General features: G+C 40.1%; 1 protein-coding gene and 1 long non-coding RNA gene across 2 annotated transcripts in view; one reads left to right on the top strand and one right to left on the bottom strand.

The window, feature by feature from the left end:
• Window positions 1–1,350: 1,350 nt before the first annotated feature.
• The window catches only part of LOC112857636 (uncharacterized), an 85,979-nt gene continuing 71,715 nt past the window's right edge, over window positions 1,351–15,614 (bottom strand). The window contains exons 3-5 of the long non-coding RNA XR_015246302.1: window positions 10,707–10,882; window positions 7,990–8,032; window positions 1,351–1,639 (exon numbers count right to left, since the gene is read on the bottom strand). This is a non-coding gene — a long non-coding RNA (uncharacterized LOC112857636). The remainder of the gene's footprint in view (window positions 1,640–7,989; window positions 8,033–10,706; window positions 10,883–15,614) is intronic.
• PTGS2 (prostaglandin-endoperoxide synthase 2) lies at window positions 6,528–14,485 on the top strand. The gene is made up of 10 exons (XM_025920950.2): window positions 6,528–6,721; window positions 7,684–7,800; window positions 7,923–8,066; window positions 8,966–9,109; window positions 9,593–9,774; window positions 10,452–10,535; window positions 10,643–10,889; window positions 11,174–11,460; window positions 12,029–12,176; window positions 12,321–14,485. The coding sequence occupies exons 1-10, from the start codon at window positions 6,670–6,672 to the stop codon at window positions 12,728–12,730; spliced, it is 1,815 nt and encodes a 604-aa protein (XP_025776735.1). The 5' UTR covers window positions 6,528–6,669; the 3' UTR covers window positions 12,731–14,485.

Below are 15,614 nucleotides of genomic sequence, written 5' to 3'. Positions count from 1 at the left end.
TACTGGGTAAGTGCCTCTGTGAGCCGGCTAAGGAAGGCTGTGGGGTTTTCATTGGGGTCCTGTATTATTTCTTGAAGTTTGTTAAAATTTACTGATTTGTTTGAGTTTGCCCTCATGCCTACTAGTAGGCCCAGGATCATCTGGTCCCAGTGCCGGTGACCATTGCCTGCATGTTGGTAGTTCCAATTGGGGTCGGCTGCTGGGACAGCATCGGCCCCTACAGGCATAGTGGGGTCGGTCGTGTGGGTTTGGTCTGCATGTTCTCTGGCTGCGGCCTGGATGCACTCCCTCTCCTCAGGGGTGAGGGTAGAGGTGAGGATTACATGGATGTCATGCCATGTGAGACTGTAGGCTTGGGCAAGGTATTGGAATTCTTTAATGTATTGGGTAGAGTCAGCCGAGAATGACCCTAGCCGCTTTTCAATGGCGGATAAGTCTTGGAGGGAGAAGGGGACGTGAACGCGAACCAGACCTTCAGGTCCTGCCACCATGGAGAGGTAAGATGGCCGCTGGGGTCTGTTCGCTGGGAGGGGCCTGAGCACGAGTTCAGGATGATATGGGAGGCGAGGGCGGGTGGCTGGGGGTTGGGAGTACGGAGGGAGGCAAGGGCCATTGGGCGGTATGGCTAGATCCTCTAACGGTTGGAGATGGGGGAAGTTGGTGAGGTGGGGTCATTGGGGGGTTGTGGGCGGGCAAGGAGCATGCATGCAGGGGGGCAGGAGGAACATAGGTTGGGGCGAGACCTGAGGTCCCAAAAGGCCATGACGTAGGGTATTTCTCCCCATTTTCCCAGCCGATGGCAGAAATTGTCCAGATCGGTTAAGATTTGGTATTGTAAAGACCCCTTGGGTGGCCACTGAGAATCATTATCTAATTTGTACTGAGGCCAGACTACAGTGCAAAGGCGGATGAGTCGGGTACAACGAAGTTCGCCTTGTAAGCCCAGGAGCCGGAAGTTTTTTAACAGACATTGGAGGCGGGTAAGAGATCAAGGTGGTTTACACTCGTTACTCCCCATTGGTGTGGCAGGATGAGGCGTCCCTCGAGGTGCAACAAGGAGCCTATTGGTGTGCAGGCCTTTCGGCATGTGGGCCTTTCGGCGTTCGGAGGAAAGAAGATTGACTTGCGAGACGTCTCTCATGGGTGTCAGCCATAGTTGGAGGAGGGAAGGAGGGGTCTGTCCTACTTACCGGCTCCTGTAGGCGCTTGAGAGTAGGGTGGTTGGCATCTGGCTTGGCGAGGAGGGAGCTCAGCCAAGGGAGGTGAGCTACTACCTCCCCCTGGGTTTCGGCACCAAATGTTAGGGTCAGGCGTAAGGCAGGGTAAAGATAGGAGTCAGAGGCTAAAAAATTTTAGCAGTCAAAGGCTTTATCAGGAACTAAGGTCTCGGGCGAGGTTCCGTGACTCAGGGAGAAAGAGAGAGAGAGGAGTCAGGGAAGTCGTGCCCAGGCGTGGTGGGGTGGGGTTTTTAAGCTGCAGTGGTTCCGGGTTTAGGTCCGGGTGGGCCTTTTTTCGCATCAGGTGGTGCTGTCGCTTGGTGATTGGTTGACCTCCAATTCGTTCTGGCAGCTACTAGGGGCTTTTCGTTGGGTTTCGCTGGCAAGATGGCCGTCCCGTCTACTGTGGTTCCAAGGACATCCTAACAGTATATAGGACCTTAGTAATGTGGTGGTGAGGTATGAAGGGAGGAGAAGGGTTCTATAGTCCTATGAGGAGGGCTTGGTCTTTTAGTGAGCCTATGCCCTTGAACTGTGAATGCCACAAGTGCCTTTTAGTACCCCAGTCCCATACTTTAGGTGGGACAGATGGCTACAGGGGCTGGAGTTGAGTAATTCCCTGTCACGTGTGGAAGAGGGGGATGGAGTTGGGTATTTTCTTTCCCCCCAGGTTAGTTTTGCTCTGATAAAAATTCCAATAGTTTAGGCTCTATTAAAATAGTTTCTCTTGAATGCAGGCCCTATTGGAAAGAACAGAATGCTCTGGCATATTTCAAAATGGTTACTTTTCCCTTTTCCCTGTCAATCTCTCAAGAGTTTTCAAGGGTTTTTTGTTTTTGTTTTTTTTCTTCTTCTTCTGGTATTCATTGTGAGAACCTGGTAGACCTTTAGGAAGTGAAACTCACAAAAGCATGTGCCCCTTCTCCTGGAGTTTTTAACTCAGACTTATCCACATGGAGCATCCAGAATTCGTCAATTACACTTTGCGTTTTCCAGTCCAGTACTGGTTTCCATGGAGGTTTCTGCTCATTGGTTTCTGTTCTGCTAAGTTGTGCTTCCCTGGATGGCCTGTCTCTCAAATTTTGGGGACAGGATTTTATCCTTTCATCTCACAACCCTAAGAGATCTAATAAGAGTATTGAACTTCCAGTTTGTTCAGGTTTTTATTTGTTGTTAGGATGAAGTGGCAACTTTCAAGCTGCTTACATGCTGGAACAGAAACTGAAAGTCCTAAATCTGATATTTAATTGGTGAGTGTGTTCTCCCTGTTCACCCTGTTCACCCTGTTCACACTCTACTGGACTTCCTTATTCCCATTTGAGATTCCTAACTCTAACAGGACTGTGTTCAATCTACCTTGGCTCGTCTGAGCAGTTATGACATGCAACCATGAACAGTGAAGAAAAAGACAAATCTATCAGAGACTTGAGTTGTTTGAAAGAAAGGAGGGTCACCTGGGTGGCTCAGTCGGTTAAGCTTCCGACTTCAGCTCAGGTCATGATCTCCCGTCCGTGGGTTGGAGCCCCGCATCAGGCTCTGTGCTGACAGCTCAGAGCCTTCCTGGAGCCTGCTTTGGATTCTGTCTTTGTCTCTCTCTGTCTGTCTCTCTCTCTCTGCTCCTCCCCCACTCACTCTCTGTCTCTCAAAAAATGAATAAATTGTTAAAAAAATTGTTTTTTAAAAAGAAAAGAAAGGAGATCAACTTTTTATAAAACTCAGAAATGGATATTATTTGGTATTTCTTCATTGGTTTATTTGATAAGAATTTTTTTAATTAAAAAAATCTGCTTTATAGCCTTGAAATTTCTCTTATATAGGCAGGAATGGGTGCATAACCAGGATTTACTGAAGGACTAAACTAGAGGCCCTTTGTAAGTAGCATTTCTGTATACTCTGTGGTATAACTTTGCTAAAAGATCTCTTAAAAATAACCCTGATGATGGGTGCCTGGGTGGCTTAGTCAGTTAAGCATCTGACTTCAGCTCAGGTCATGATCTCAAGGTTTGTGAGCTAAAGCCCCACATTGGGCTTTGCAATGACAGTGCAGAGCCTGCTTGGGATTCTCTCTCCCTCTCTCTCTGCACCTCCCCTGCTTGTGCTCTCTCTCTCTCTCTCAGAGTGAATAAATAAACTTAAAAATTAAAAAAAATAAATAACCCTAAGGCAAGATGGCAAAACTCTTCTTCTAGCCAGCAGCCATGAATGAAAAGACATGGGGCAATCTCCACTCCCTCTGAATGAATCACTAAATCAACTAAGGTAGAAGGGAGGGAAATGGAAAGAAGCTCCTTGCCGGAGAGAGTGGGATCAGAGCATTCTTGCATATCTGAGTGCTAGAACCCTACTCAATGATAAGAAATGTCTCTCTCAAAAATGTTAGCTCATTTGGAATTTGGGGTATTGAGAGCTTCATTTTTCATTTTCTTTTAACTCATATAAATGGCTTATCACTTCAATGAACAAATATTTCATTCTTTTTCAGTATATTCATGAGTTAAATTTAAAATGAGCACTGCACATGTAGACTTTTATGAACATTGTAACATCAGACACAAAACCTATCTAGCAATCTTCACAGTATCATAAAGAAAGAAGTTGATAAAAATTCAAGCAGCAGAAGGGGGCAGTAAAACTCAACAGAATGCTCTGGAAGATTTTTAATATGCTTTCTTATTTTCCTTGATGCAGAGAATTTCCCAACACATTTTAGAGATTAAGAAAGTTTATACTATATATAAATATATATAGTATAAATTTATATATAGTATATATTTATATATATATAATATATAGTATATATTTATATATATGTTTATGTGTGTGTGTGTGTGTGTGTGTCTAAAATACACACAGAGGGGCGCCTGGGTGGCTCAGTCGGTTGAGCGGCTGACTTCAGCTCATGTCATGATCTCACGGTCCGTGAGTTCGAGCCCCGCGTCGGGCTCTGTGCTGACAGCTCAGAGCCTGGAGCCTGTTTCAGATTCTGTGTCTCCCTCTCTCTGACCCTCCCCGTTCATGCTCTGTCTCTCTCTGTCTCAAAAATAAATAAACGTTAAAAAAATAAATAAAATAAAAAAATAAATAAAATACACACAGAAACACTAAATATATACAAAAGTGAGAGCTATGGTTTTGCATAATCAAAACCTTATTTTTTATGGTGTGATACATCATGGCACAGTAATCATAGTACTTTTCCACCTAAAATATGTGTAGCCATCTGGAGTTGGTTTGGGACATTTAACATCCCCTCGTGACTAGCATCCCAATATGTACTATCCATTCGATTTCACGTTCTCACACTTGTCAAAATTATTTAATAAATCATATCATGATGGTTTTTCCTCAAGCCCATATTTGGACTTCCTTTCTAAACTGTGCCCTTTCTTGGGGCGCCTTGTGGCTCAATCAGTTAAGCGTTTGACTTTGGCTCAGGTCATGACCTCACTGTTCATGAGTTCGGGCCCTGTGTCAGGCTCTGTGCTGATAACAATGAGGATGACTTCAACATAAATTCTGGATTACAATGTAAAATTTCAATACACCAGCAGAGCCAGGGTATGGATTCTTAAGTGACACCTAAACTAGCTCAAATTAGTGGTCCTAAATATCAGTTTAAAATTTGAGTAGACACAACCTACTTATTTAAAGTGAAACAGAAAAGTGGAATTATTTCAAAAAATTATGCTCTTAGTTAAAATTTTATATAAGACTTAGTACAATATGTGGGAGTGTCACAAATGGAATGATTAAATATGACTAGAGGAGGAGAAAAGCTTCCTGGATGAGATGGAATTTTAGTCATTTGTGTCTCATGTAAAATTAGATACTGTGTACATTAAGCAAATGGCAAGAAAAAAAATTCCAAGTGAGTCTCTTTTTTTTTCCTTCAAGACTTCTACAAATTGAGGTATCTGGTGTAGATTTACTTCAGGTTTTATGTTGTTTTTTCCATTAGTGCTAAGAATGTATGGCTTAATTGAACTTTTTATTCTCCACTTTGCTATCTTTCTCTTTTTCTCTCTCCTTCCTTCTTCCATCCTTCCTTCCTTCCTTCTTGCTTGGATTTCACCCTCCTACCACCAAAAGATATTAAATAAAAACAAAGGACAAAGAAATTCAAAATTGTCAAAATCATCCATCTTTTCCACTCAATTCCTCATCAAACCATGTTCCAAAAATGAGAATAGAAAATTTGCACTAATAAGCCCAGACAACTGAAACATAAATGCAGTGTTGTACTTTGATCCATTGCCACATTCATCATCTTGGAAAAGTGGGCAGAAAAGACAAAAAGCCAAATTTTAAGGATCTTTTTCCTTTTATGTGTATCTCCTGCGAAGGGTTGCTAAGCAAAGTGAACCGCGCGCGGGGCCAAGAAAGAAATGCTTTAAAGCAGATGTTGTGGACATTTAGCATCCTCGCAGACCCTGGGCGCCTTACCTTCCTGTTTTCATCAGAGGAGAGGAAACGTTATCGTGGTGATCCCTCAAGCTCAGATGGACTATTGACAGGATAACTGCTTAGGAGCAGTATTGTGGAGAGGAATTAACATTTTTTTCTGTCTCCAAGAAGCAAGGAAGGGGTGGGGGTGTGGAGAACAACATTTATGTGAAGAGCAGCTTAGCTTTGAAGTTACAGATATGTACTCTGACTATAGCTATTACATTTCATCCTGCCAAATTAAAAAACAAAAACAAAAAACAATGTATATATGTATGTATGTGCTGCATATACTCCAGGTTAAGGGTCGTCACTAAAGTGGTGACATGTTTGAAGTACATGACGTGTAAAACATGTCAGCCTTTCTTGACCCCGTCTGCCCAGACTGTGACTCCTCCGGCCCCCCAAAGACCTGAGGATGAGACATGGGGGCGGCCGCGCCGGGGGATTCCCTGCGCTCTGGGACCTCCAGCCGCTTGGATTCCGGGAGAGGAAGCCGAGTGTCTCCCCTCCCCCCAAGGGAATCCGCCGAGGCACCGGGTCCGGAAAGCTCCGGATCAAAGACTGGGAGAAAGGGAATCTGGCGCAAATTGCATTCTGGACCTGAGGGACTGAGGAAGGTGAAGCGGATGATCGGAGCAAGAAGGGGGTCAATTCGCTTTGCACCCGCCTTGGGGAAGCCGAGGGCAGCTTCCCAGGTTTCCAATTTTCTCATTTGCGTGGGTAAAACTCCTGCCCCCACTCGGGTCTTACGCAATTAAATAGGGGGAGGGGGAGAGTTGGGGTTTTTTTTTTTTTTTAAAAAGCGGAAACAAATAGTCATGTCGTCACGTGGGCTTAGTTTTCACTCATAAAAGGAAGGTTCTCTCCGTTAGCTTCCAGTTGTCAAACAACTTGCAGCGAGCGTCAGGAAACGCACGGGAACTTCGCACAGCGCCACCTCCAGCTCCGCGGCGGGAGCCCAAATACGGCAACGCCTCCGCCCGCCCGCGCTCCGCCCGTCGCTGAGATGCTTGCCCGCGCCTTGCTGCTCTGCGCCGCCCTGGCGCTCTGCCGTGCAGGTGGGTCTGGCTCCCTGCACCGGGGAACCCTCGGTACCGTAACCCCGGACGAGGTTCCGCTCTGACCTCCCGGGTCCTCCCGGTACTGTGAACAGTCCCGGAATGGAGACGATGTTTGACTTGGTAAAGAGGTTGCACCATTGGAGTCCAAGGGAACTGGGTGTATATTCCACCTTTTGCTACAAGCTCTGATCATCATGAGCCAGTTACTTAACCGGTGTGGGTCTCACGTTTCTCATCTTGCTAAATAGGAATAGTGATACTAATTTGCAGATTGTTATTACGGTAAGACAGGAACAATCAATGTATGTGAAATGTTTGTGTGTGGTGCCTACTATTAGAGAATAGGAATCAATATTTTAAAAACAAGCTGTTTTGGGGGCGCCTTGGTGGCGCAGTCGGTTAAGCGTCCGACTTCAGCCAGGTCACGATCTCACGGTCCGTGAGTTCGAGCCCCGCGTCAGGCTCTGGGCTGATGGCTCGGAGCCTGGAGCCTGTTTCCGATTCTGTGTCTCCCTCTCTCTCTGCCCCTTCCCCGTTCATGCTCTGTCTCTGTCTGTCCCATAAATAAATAAAAAACGTTGAAAAAAAAATTTAAAAACAAGCTGTTTTTATATTGAAATTTACCCTATATTGAAATTTACCCTAAATTTACCCTTTAATTTTGAAAGTGCTACTTTTTTGAGCTCCTTAAAAATGCTGAACATCTAAAATGTTACTAAGAAAAAGCTTAGCAACATGACTAATGTGGTTGAATATTGTTACCCTTATTGTTGAATGGGAGTTGGTATTTTCATTATGATCATTTTATGTGACAGGTTAAAAAAACTTTTCCCATGACTACATGTATGTTTCTTGAATTTATTAATATAAAGTTGACCTATAGTATGTAAAACAACTAAATGTTTAAGTCAAAATTAAGAAACTAAATGACTTATATACTGTCCTTACTTTTATTGTAGCAAATCCTTGCTGTTCCAACCCATGCCAAAACCAAGGTATATGCCTGAGCATAGGATTTGACCAGTATAAGTGTGACTGTACCCGAACAGGATTCTATGGTGAAAACTGTTCAACACGTAAGTTTGCCCTTGGGTGCCCTCATTGGGACTGGGAATGTATCCAGTTATCACTTTACAAACTAGTACCTTATAATGGGTCCTGTTAATCTCTCCTTTTTTTTTTTCCTTCTTTTTTGCAGCTGAATTTCTGACAAGAATAAAGTTATTCCTGAAACCCACTCCAAATACAGTGCACTACATACTTACCCACTTCAAGGGAGTCTGGAACATTGTCAATAACATTCCCTTCCTGCAAAATATAATTATGAAATATGTGTTGACATGTAAGTACAAGTCCCTTTCTAAGGTTTTTAGCTTCCTCAAAGAAAAATGCACTTTATAGAACTTTAAGTTATTAAACCTAATCCTGAAATATATTTTCATTCTTGTTATAAAATGACTTTAGTTTTCCTTCTATCTTAATGGCCAAAAATATTGACATCTCAGTTTCATCTGGTTTAGAAAGTTCTGTCTCACTTCGAATTCTACGTACAATCCTGTACACCTCTTCTAAATTCACTACTCTTGCCAGTTTGTGAAGGAAGTGTGGTCCACTTGTTTACTAAATGTCCATGGGCCATAGCATTGCATCCATTAAAATAAATGGTTAATCTGGATTTGGGTGAGCAAGAAAATAACTTTCTTTCTAAAGTGGGTTTCATGCCCAGGTATTCCTTCGTAGGCCTCTTATGCAGTAAGTAGATGATTATTTGAAAACTCAAGATGGCTAGATCATGTTTGGGTAAAGTATATATACTTTATTAAAGATGCATTTTATTTTATTTTTTTAATGTTTATTTTTGAGAGAGACAGAGCATGAGCAGGGAAGGGATAGAGAGAGAGGGAGACACAGAATCCGAAGCAGGCTCCAGGCTCTGAGCCTGATGTAGGGCTCAAACTCACTAACCCGGGGGTCATGACCTGAGCCAAAGTGGAAGCTTAACCCACTGAGCCACCCAGGTGTCCCAAAGTGCATTTTAATGAATCATTCTTTCTGATTTTTTTAGTACAAGCAGCAGTGAGACTTTAAAGTGTAACTGTTTTACAATGGGTTATCTTTGGTTGTTGGAATTCAGTTCAGTCTTTAGTGCCACTTTGCCCATTTTACAGTAAAAATGAACGTTGGTGTGTCTTGAGTATGGGAAAAAATAAAACAAAATTTTTGTTTTCTTGAAAATTTCAGCCAGGTCACATTTGATCGAGAGCCCACCAACTTACAATGTGGACTATGGCTATAAAAGCTGGGAAGCCTTTTCCAATCTCTCCTATTATACCAGAGCTCTTCCCCCTGTGGCTGATGACTGCCCAACACCCATGGGTGTGAAAGGTGAGTGTGTAGGGGGGGTTGAGAGGTGTTCATTGCAATAGGGACTAGATTGCTACCTAAAAAATTCAACACTGAACTGTAATTTGTTAATAAAAGCACTTTTTTTTTTTTTTTTTTTTTTTGCTTTCTTATTGGGTATCTGTGGAGGGTTTTTGTTTTGTTTATTGTTGTTGTTTGATTGGTTTGTTTTGTTTTGTTTTGTTTTTTGAGAGTGTGACTTTCTGTAAACTATCCTATGAAAGTGAATGGGCATTTTGGTGTAATGTCTTCATGTTTTCAAATTCTTTCATTAATACTAAATTAATACTAGTTAAAATACTAGTTAAAATAGATAACATCATTCAATAAGGTGTTCCCTGTATCTTAGAATTTCCATTTGCATTATAACCCTGTTCACAATTGTATTTCTCCCACAAGTCCCCATTTACTATCTGCTTCCTTAATATGTAGATGAATTCTTATCTTAGCTTTCTCACTTTTCAGGCAAGAAAGAGCTTCCTGATTCAAAAGAGATTGTGGAAAAATTTCTTCTAAGAAGAAAGTTCATTCCTGACCCCCAAGGCACAAATATGATGTTTGCATTTTTTGCCCAACACTTCACCCATCAATTTTTCAAGACAGATCATAAGCGAGGACCAGCTTTCACCAAAGGACTGGGCCATGGGGTAAGACAGAATTAAATTGGAATTATAGCAAAAATCATACTGAGTGCTAATATTAAAGGCCATATATATATATTTGCTACACCAAATAATTACCCCTCTTTTTAAAAAATCCCCTGTCTATAAATGGAATTTCTATTCCAGAAATGTGTATTAATGGAATTTCCATTTTAATTCACTGGCTTAGTAAAAATACACACATGCACACACACATACATACATACAGATGTTATAATTATTTGTAATTTGGCTCTTATATTTTTAGTTTAAAATATTAGCACTGTAAAAACTTGTCTCTTCAAACTTTTGTTGGTACCCTGATTATGCTGCTATTATGAGATTTTTGCTGCATTATTATTCCTTGGAATTCAATGACACAGTTTCAATTTATCAGTAAGAATTTTATATTAATAATACATTTTCTGATGCTTATTAAAAGAAATACCATACACTTATAGTAAAGCATATTATATACTTATAGCCTCCATATGAGATACAAATATCTTTAAACACAAGAGACATATATAGGTTTGTGGTGTCAGTGGATAAACGAATTAATTTAGTATTTTGTGGCTGTGAGAAAAATAGATATTTTATCAAACTATTTAATGATAAATGATATTACAGACACTTTGTAGAACTTCAACGGTAACAAATAAAATTTTTCCATAATCTTCCAGGTGGACTTAAGTCATGTTTATGGTGAAACTTTGGATAGACAGCATAAACTGCGCCTTTTCAAGGATGGAAAAATGAAATACCAGGTGTGTGCCATTTGAGTATTAAGAATTAATGATGAGTCACCACTTACCCATATTTTAGAATCTGTAGTGGTTAAAATTTGACATTTTTATTATTGTTATTTTTTTAGATAATCGATGGGGAGGTGTATCCTCCCACAGTCAAAGATACTCAGGTCGAGATGATCTACCCACCTCATGTTCCTGAACACCTGCGGTTTGCTGTGGGCCAGGAGGTCTTTGGTCTGGTGCCTGGTCTGATGATGTACGCCACAATTTGGCTGCGGGAACACAACAGAGTGTGTGATGTGCTTAAACAGGAGCATCCAGAATGGGATGATGAGCGGTTGTTCCAGACGAGCAGGCTAATACTGATAGGTAAACAAGAAGAGAAGTGAATTTAAATAAAACCCTCTTCCCCAGAGACAACTAGTTACCTTTGATATGTTTTAAGTAGTTCTGGGAGACTGTAGTCAATATAAAATCACATGCTCCAGATGAATTCAATCCTTGAGCATGATTGGTAATAGAAATACCTTTTGTTTGGATGGTATAAAGGAAAAAATACAAGTGAATACTGGATTAACAGAATTGCATTTCAGCTGCTTGAAAGTTGGTAACCAGAGGATTAATGCTCTAATTTTTTTGTTTTGTGTAAATAGGAGAAACCATTAAGATTGTGATTGAAGACTATGTACAACACTTGAGTGGCTATCACTTCAAACTGAAGTTTGACCCAGAGCTGCTTTTCAACCAACAATTCCAATACCAAAACCGTATTGCTGCTGAGTTTAACACACTCTACCACTGGCATCCCCTTCTGCCTGACACCTTGCAAATAGATGACCAGGAGTACAATTTCCAGCAGTTTGTCTACAACAACTCTATATTACTGGAACATGGGCTTACCCAGTTCGTGGAATCATTCAGCAGGCAAATTGCTGGCAGGGTAAGCCTTATTATTGAAAAACGAAACAAAGGATTAGTAACTAGAATTTCTGCCACTGAAATGATTTTTCTTAAATTTACTGAAAGAGTAATTATTTTGTTAGTGAATTCTTTTCTTGAAAAAGAAGCCTACCTTTTTTTTGAAAAGTCTGAACTTGTAGTCTACAGTTATCAAACAGAAATATGCAGTCATCCCTTAAATATATTTTCAAAAACTTTCTATAATTATACAATCTATAGATCATAGAAATAAATATTCCTTAATTTTTTTAATGTGTATTTAGTTTTGAGAAAGAGAAAGGCAGAGTATGAGAATCCAAAGCAGAGAGCCCGACGTGGGGCTTGAAGTCATGAACTGTGAGATCACGACCTGAGATGGAGCTGTATACTCAACCCACTGAGCCACTCAGGCACCCCTAGAAATAAAATTTCTAAATTGGATAGTGTAGGTCTCAGCTGGGAACATCAGTCTTATCTACTTTGTACCCAAGGAATGAATGTTTTTAAGACAGAAATCACCATAAATATGCCTAAAAGTTTTGTCCTGTAACTTAATTCATTTTCCATAGGTTGCTGGTGGTAGGAATGTTCCAGCTGCAGTGCAGCAAGTAGCAAAGGCCTCAATCGACCAGAGCAGACAGATGAAGTACCAGTCTCTTAATGAGTATCGCAAACGCTTTCGGCTGAAGCCCTATACATCGTTTGAAGAACTCACAGGTGAGAAACTTCTTAAAAGAATCAAGGGTCAAATGGAAACAACAGAGAAGTTGAAAGCAAATTGAGCAAAGGATTAAAAGGATTAAAACGTTTTTTTGGTGAAGTTTTACATTGGTTGTATATCTGTCTTTGTCACCTTCACAGGAGAGAAGGAAATGGCTGCGGGGTTAGAAGCACTTTATGGTGATATTGATGCCATGGAGCTGTATCCTGCCCTTCTGGTAGAAAAGCCTCGCCCTGATGCCATCTTTGGTGAGACCATGGTAGAAATGGGAGCACCATTCTCCTTGAAAGGACTTATGGGTAATCCTATATGTTCTCCTGACTACTGGAAGCCTAGCACTTTTGGTGGAGAAGTAGGTTTTAAAATCATCAACACTGCCTCGATTCAGTCTCTCATCTGCAATAACGTGAAGGGCTGTCCTTTTACTGCATTCAGTGTTCAAGATCCACAGCTCACCAAAACAGTCACCATTAATGCAAGCTCTTCGCACTCTGGACTGGATGATATCAATCCCACAGTACTGCTAAAAGAACGTTCAACTGAACTGTAGAAGGGTATTAATCCTATTTATTTATTTATATGGACTATTTCTTTTAACTTAATTATTTAATATTTATGTTAAACTCCTTATGTTACTTAACATCTTCTGTTAAGGAGAAAGGGGTCATACTTGTGAAGATTTTCATGTCACTGCTTTAAAGATGTCATTCCTTCAGGTTAAAGGGGAAAACAGTTTTCATTCTTTTTTATAAACTGATGGGAAATGAGTTTGACATCCTTTTACTTGAATTTCAGTTTAAATTATTTATAATAACAAAAGCAAAGCTGTTTGGACATTTAAATGCTGGTCCAAGATGGCAAAATGCTGCAAGTTTTTTTTCCAGTGTATACCCTGGGATTTCCAGTGTATCCTCCATGATGCATTAGAAGCAACTACCTGCACCTGTTCCTTTTCTTTTCTTCTGTTAGCCATTGTACTGGGAGAAACTCTCTTCTGATCAGTTTACTCCTTCTATTTTGTTTTCTTGATTTTAAGATCTGAGTTCATCTTTCGGTGGACTCTATTTTCTTTCTTATCATTTCCCTCTGTCTGTGTTTTCGTATCTGAACTTTTGCAAGTTTTCAGGAAAACCTCAACTCAGGACTACTAGTAACTTAGCTCCTCTTAACAAAAATGAAAGAGAAAAAAAAAAAAAACAGCCCTTATAAAAGCCTCTACAAAAGGACATACACTTATTTTAAGTGAAAAGCAGAGAACTTTATTTATAGTTAATTTTAACTAAGTGTAATGGAAGAAGCCTCTTTGTAGGCTTACATGTAGGCTTTGAACGCATTACGGAGAACTGCAGGGGCTTCTTGATAGAGGAAAGTTGTATTTCTATTCTAATGAATGTCCTTTCTTCTTGAAAAACAAAGCCAAACAATTCCTGAATAGTTCCCAGGAAGAACATGTTTCTTCTTTTCCACATCTCATTGTCAGCTGACATTTGCTGGTACTGTATACTACTTAATTTATTGAGGATTATTATTTATGTCTTGTTAGGACGTTATTATAAACTAGGTTTAGGCTGCAATCATTGATTTTTTTTTTTCATTATGTGAGAATCAGTATATCTTCTTTGAGATTAACTCTCTGAATTACTATGTAAACTACAAGAAAAATTATTAGATTAAAATTTCTGAATAAATTTTCAGCAACCCAACTCTGGTATAATGAAATATGGAAGGTTTACCCACACACCAGCCCACAGAGAACACTGTGTCTCATTAGCCTGGATACACCACAAGACTGACCTTTTATACATTTTTTGAAGGACCTGTGGATCCTTCATTAATTCATTCAGCTATAACTTACTGAGGAGATGTGTGCAAAGCACTGTGAGTTTTAATATTTTTAAATCAAGCACTGATTACAGATGACATCAGTATTTGTAAATAATTGCAAAAGCATGTCTTTTAGGTAGAGAAATTGAAATTTCATTAAAGGAAATAACTCAGGGGATTTTTTAAGATTTTATGTTTAAAAATTTCATAGTTAATAAAGAAATGGTCAATATTAGAAGGGCTTGTATTAAAAACTGTTAACTTCATTGATTAAAAAAAAAAAAAAACTTTTATTAACATCAACCTGCTGACCAAACCTAGGAATTTGGAATATAATATACAAAGGTTTTGGTGCCTAAGACAAATGTGTATTTAAATTAACTTAATGTCAAATGTAACTGTTGAAACAAATGCCTGTTTATTTTTATACTATTTAAGAATGGAAAAATCTCTTCTACAATAAATTTTGACTGTTTCCATATATCTTTGTCATAAGACATATGATTTCTCTAAAGCGCCGTACTTAAACCATTGTCTTGCATTCTCCTATCTATTCCAAACTAGACTGAACCTTAATGAAATGGTTCTGCCCTCAGAGAGAGACTTTCTAGGGTCACTATCTATTATTCTTGTTCATTGCAACACTGAATTGGAAAATGTGTGCTTTGTGCTATAGGAGATAGAACCAAACTTGTTTTCATTGCCTAATCTAGAAGAAGGGAAGAAAACCAAGTACACCAAAAGCAAAAAGAAGACAAAATTGCTAAGGAGGTACAAAATTAAAAGGAAGTTCAAAGAGGGGGATGTTATGTTCAGTTGGGCAAATCATTAATACCTGGCTGATGGACTTCTGTTGTACTCCTAATGTTGATATTTTGGTAATATCTACATGGACCACCTACTTAATCCTGCCTGGCTTTTCTCTTCCTTAGCCTTCATTCCTGTGATACCTTCTTCCACCATTTCCTATGATTATCCATACCTTGATCTTATCATCAATTGCTGTACCATTTCCAAAATCTTGGTTTCAAGCATCTTCCTTGACTCACCTTCTAGCTCACCTATTTCAACACTCACACTTTAACATATAACTCTAACTTCACTGAGCCTACTGATCCATTGACCTCATCACTATTCATTACCCCACTTATCTCATTTCCTTCCGTAGGCATCGAGCTCAGTTTCCATTGCCCATCATTATATTCCCTCCTTCATTCTCTCCCTCTTTTGTACTTTACTGGTGCAACGTCATTTCAGCCATCCTCCTAATCGGTTTATTTGACTTCTTACTAGCATTCAACGCAAATGCCTACAGTTTCCTTAGTGAAAGATTTTTTTTTCCCTTGGTTTCATGGTCTGATACTCTCCTGGTCTTTCTCCACCTTCATGGAGTGCTATTACTCAGATTTTTTTTTTTTTAATTTTTTTTTCAACGTTTATTTATTTTTGGGACAGAGAGAGACAGAGCATGAACGGGGGAGGGGCAGAGAGAGAGGGAGACACAGAATCGGAAACAGGCTCCAGGCTCCGAGCCATCAGCCCAGAGCCCGACGCGGGGCTCGAACTCACGGACCGCGAGATCGTGACCTGGCTGAAGTCGGACGCTTAAC

This window comes from Puma concolor, chromosome E4 (assembly GCF_028749965.1).
Source record: "Puma concolor isolate L17-30 chromosome E4, mPumCon1.1.hap2, whole genome shotgun sequence".
In the NCBI taxonomy this organism is placed as follows: domain Eukaryota; kingdom Metazoa; phylum Chordata; class Mammalia; order Carnivora; family Felidae; genus Puma; species Puma concolor.
The sequence above is the reverse complement of the archived record's forward strand: the minus strand, read 5'-3'. Positions and strand labels throughout refer to the sequence as shown.

What these genes read in the sequence shown, in the direction of transcription:
- PTGS2 (XM_025920950.2), top strand. Translation starts at nt 6,670, where the DNA reads ATGCTTGCCCGCGCCTTGCTGCTCTGCGCCGCCCTGGCGCTCTGCCGT. An exon ending in TATGAAATATGTGTTGACAT is followed by an intron (nt 8,067 to 8,965) that starts GTAAGTACAAGT and finishes TGAAAATTTCAG; the next exon opens with CCAGGTCACATTTGATCGAG. An exon ending in AACACCCATGGGTGTGAAAG is followed by an intron (nt 9,110 to 9,592) that starts GTGAGTGTGTAG and finishes CTCACTTTTCAG; the next exon opens with GCAAGAAAGAGCTTCCTGAT.